This window comes from Phacochoerus africanus, chromosome 4 (genome assembly GCF_016906955.1).
Source record: "Phacochoerus africanus isolate WHEZ1 chromosome 4, ROS_Pafr_v1, whole genome shotgun sequence".
Classification (NCBI taxonomy): Eukaryota; Metazoa; Chordata; class Mammalia; order Artiodactyla; family Suidae; genus Phacochoerus; species Phacochoerus africanus.
Window position 1 is genome coordinate 64,640,978 of NC_062547.1, and position 4,659 is coordinate 64,645,636.

A 4,659-nucleotide genomic window follows, 5' to 3' on the forward strand; every position below is an offset into this window, starting at 1 on the left:
TGGCAACTGGAGCATTGTTAGCAATCAATTTATAATCCCTACATGAATGAAAATTTTTCTCATTTAATAGGTGGAATCCATGACATACTGGGGAACAAGATGAAAGTAGAATAAGCTTGCGAATTAGATGTGACAGAGGGAATCCCATGAAGGTGGCTGAATCTATACACTAAATATTGAAATTAATTATTGACAGCCAATTATAAATGGTAGCATTCCAACAATGTGAGTAATGTCTGATTATATGAAAATGAGTTATGTTATCTTTCCCTCTCCTCCTAGTCACCTTCAACACATGGCACCAGGAAACAAAACAGGAGTTTCAGAATTTCTTCTTTTGGGATTTTCAGAGGAAGCAGACATGCATCCCCTCATATTTGGGCTTTTCCTCTCCATGTACCTGATCACGGTGTTTGGAAACCTGCTCATCATTCTGACTGTCAGCTCTGACTCCTGCCTCCACACACCCATGTACTTCTTCCTCTCCAACCTGTCCTTTGTAGACATCTGTTTCATCTCCACCACCATCCCAAAGATGCTGTGGAACATCCACAGCAAGAGGAAAGTTATAGCCTATGCAGGCTGTATCACCCAGATGTATTTTTTCCTACTATTTGCAGGGTTGGATGCCCTCCTTCTGACTGTGATGTCCTATGACCGCTTTGTGGCCATTTGCCACCCCCTGCACTACATGGTCATCATGAACCCTCAAATCTGTCAAATTCTGGTTATGGTTAGCTGGATTACCAGTGTCCTAGATTCCCTGTTACAAACATTAATGACATTGAGGCTGTCCTTCTGTAGAAATGTGAAAATTCCTCACTATTTCTGTGAACTCAAACAATTGATCCAACTTGCCTGTTCGGACAAATGTCTTAATAACATGGTGATGAATTTTGCAGCTGGGTTGCTGGGTGGTATTCCCCTTGCTGGTATCCTTTACTCTTACTATAAGATAGTTGCCTCCATATGTGGAATCTCATCAGCTCAGGGGAAGTATAAAGCCTTTTCCACCTGTGCATCTCACCTCTCAGGTGTCTCCCTATTTTATTCTACAAGCCTAGGAATATACCTTAGCTCTTCAGCTACCCACAGCTCATACTTAATTGAGATCAACTCGGTGATGTACACAGTGGTCACACCCATGCTGAACCCCTTCATTTACAGTCTGAGAAACAAACATATTAAGCGAGCTCTGAAAGCTTTCTTTCATATGACAGCCATCAGAAGCCCAGTTGACCTGGGCTGAAGAAGAGCACATGACTGAAGGGTTCAGAGACTCACAGCCAGAAATGGCAAACTTTGATCAGATTGTGGAATTTTGAAACTTGTGTCTCTACTTATTTCCTGGGATTTTCATTTCTCTGACATCTGTTTCTTGATATAATTTACATAACTCACTTGATTAGCTTCTTGTTGATTAGCCTTATGATCTACTCTTGTGCAAGTGTTTTCCCCTTTGACAGTTTTCCCACTCTCTCACATTTATTCTCAGCCTTGGTTCTGAAAGATTGGGGAATTACCATGTTTAAATAGGAATGGATGGATTTCTTAAGGACAATTTATTTTAAAATACAGCATACGGTACCCAAGTATTTTTCTTTTGTTTTAGTGAAGTAGGGTCATGAGTTGAACTGCTTCTATGAAAAAAAAATTGCTCTAGTCATCCCTGGCTATTTATATGTTTATAACAGTGAAAATCTCAGACCACAGAGTTTTGAGTTGTCATATTGTCATATTATCCCTTTGAATGTCATTCCCTTAACTTCTATTCCTTGTATTCGGATTTTAGCTTACTGTGCATTTTGTAATGTACCATTGAATTTTATTCTCCTCTTGGTGTCATAATACCTTATTCAGCTCTGGGTCCTTAATACCTACTATATTCACTGGCAAAAACAAATTATCAAGTTCATGTCCCTGTGACACCTCCAAAGTAACACAATTTTTTTAATTTTTTACTTATTCTTTTATTTGAAATATAGTTGTTACAATGTTTTACTAGTTTTATGTGTATAACATAGTGCTTCAGTATTTTTACAGATTATACTCCATTAAAAATTATTTTGAGATAATGGCTATAAACCCCTGTGCTATGCAATATGTCCTTGTTTCTTGTCTATTTTATACACAACAGTTTGTATTTCTTAATCCTATACCCCTACTTTGCTCATCATCCATTCTCTCAACTCTCTGGTAACTTCTAGTTGGTTTTCTGTATCTGTGAACCTCTTACTTGTATTATTTTAATATTCCACATATAAGTGATATTTTACATTATCTTTTTCAGTCTGACATATTTTACTAAGCATAATAATCTCTAGGTCCATCCTTGTTGCTGAAAATTACTGAATTTTTTTGGCAAAGAGTTAATATTTATATCACATCTTAATTATACATTAATCTTGTTTTTGTCTTTTGTCTTTTTAGGGCCGCACTTGTGGCATACAGAGGTTCCCAGGTGAGGTCAAATCAGAGCTGTAATGGCCAGCCTACACCACAGCCACAGCAATGCTGGATCCAAGCCACATTTGCAACCTGCACCACAGATCATGGCAATGCTGGATCCTTAAACCACTGAGCAAGGCCAGGGATCAAACCCCCATCCTCATGGATACTAGTCGAGTTCATTAACTCCTGAGCCATGATGGGAACTCTGATTATACTTTAATCTTGATGTGCATCTGGATTGTTACATATTTTAACTATTGTAAATAGTGCTTTAGTGAAAATTGAGGTGCATATATATTTTCAAATTTCTGTTTTGCTGTGGTTTGGGGATATATTCCAAGGAGTAGAATCCTTGATCATATGGATTCTACTGGGCTGAAGAAGAGCACATGACTTAAGGGTTCAGAGACTCACAGTCAGAAATGGCAAACTTTGATCAGATTGTGGAATTTGAACACTTTCTTTCTTTCTTTTTTTTTTGTCTTTTTGCCTTTTCTTGGGCCGCTCCCGCGGCATATGGAGGTTCCCAGGTTAGGGATCTAATCGGAGCTGTAGCCGCTGGCCTACGCCAGAGCCACAGCAACGCAGGATCCGAGCCGCGTCTGCAACCTACACCACAGCTCACGGCAATGCCGGATCGTTAACCCACTGAGCAAGGGCAGGGATCAAACCCGCAACCTCATGGTTCCTAGTCGGATTGGTTAACCACTGCGCCACGACAGGAACTCCTGAACACTTTATTTCTTTGAAAAATCTCCATACTGTTTTCAATAGTATCTCTACCAATTTATATTCCCACTTGCATCAGTAGATGGATCATCCAGACAGAAAATCAATGAGGAAATGGTGATCTTAAATGACACCAATCATTTAAATAAATAAGTTGGATAACAGGTAAAACAAATAAGAATAAAGAGATTTAAATAATAAATAAGTGAAATAGAATGTAGAAAATCTTAAATGCATTTTATATTACTAATATATTTGTTTTACATACTATACAGCAACTCTTTGAATTATGGAATTTCACATTTATGTGAAAGGAAGACTATACGTTGGAATGAAGGAGTTGATGGCTTGTTTTGTTTCTTTTTATTGGATTATCTTCCTGTTTCTGCTTGAATATTTAGTGTTACCTACATATGAATTTTCCCATTTCCCTAAAGAAATATTTCTCTCTTTTCTAAAGTTAGTCATAGTAATAAAATGAGAGATGAATATACAAAAATATTACCCGTTATGTGTCCTCTTTGTGATCAGGAATCACTTCAGTGAGTATGATCAAAGGGAGATTCACAAGAGAGGTTGAATTTGTATCTATTCCTGTGATTCAGGGTCAGAAATTTTTCTCTGTAAACATTCATTTCCTTCCAAACTCCTTTGATTACCTGGAAGGGAACCTCAATAGAGTCATATGTTAATATTCTTTTCTGAAATAAACTTGAATAACAGAGTCATCATTAAAGTCTCAATATCAAAGCAAATGTCAAAAATAAGAAACAGCAAGTTATAATTGCCTTCATTTATATTGTTGTATTACTAGCTATTGTTACACAACAAGCCATCCTGACAGCCAATGATTTGACATTCATTTAATTATTGAAATGGAATGATATGGAGCTGAATTGTTCTGATCTCTGCTGGGATCCTTGTGTGTCTTTATTCACCTATATGTCAGCCTGGAAGCCTCTGTTGATGTTGGCTAAGCATTCACATATCCTGGGTTCTCAGCCACCTGTAGGCTGATGTATCATGGCCTTGGTTGAGACAGTCAGGATCTTCTCCACATGTTATCTTGTCCTCTGATTTGGTTTCTTGTTTTCTGAATCAAAGTTTGATTAGACATCAGCAGATATGTAGCAAGTCCTCTGAAGGCACACCATCATTTTCACCATATACCATGGACCAGAGGAAATAAAAATCCTTGAGCCCAAAATAGATACAAAGGTGGAAAAATATATTTCAGGACATGATGGAAAGGGTTTCATTGCCATATTGCCAAATACATGCATACAGAGAAAGGTGGGGAAATGGAGCCCTATATATAGAGAGTCTAATATAAGGAAAACATTCAATTAAGTGTTAAATTTACTTCCACGTTCAGCAGGTGAATGATTTTGAAATGCCAGTCTGACCAAAACAATATGTCTTATGTTGGTGGAATTTTAAACAGGTGCAGCTACTGTGGAAAACATTACAAAGGTCCTT

General features: G+C 37.6%; 1 protein-coding gene across 1 annotated transcript; it reads left to right on the forward strand.

Moving 5' to 3' along the window:
• Positions 1–295: 295 nt before the first annotated feature.
• Positions 296–1,249, forward strand: LOC125124639 (olfactory receptor 7A10-like). The gene has a single exon (XM_047774686.1). It carries the CDS (start codon positions 296–298, stop codon positions 1,247–1,249), a length of 954 nt encoding a protein of 317 aa, XP_047630642.1.
• Positions 1,250–4,659: the final 3,410 nt, after the last annotated feature.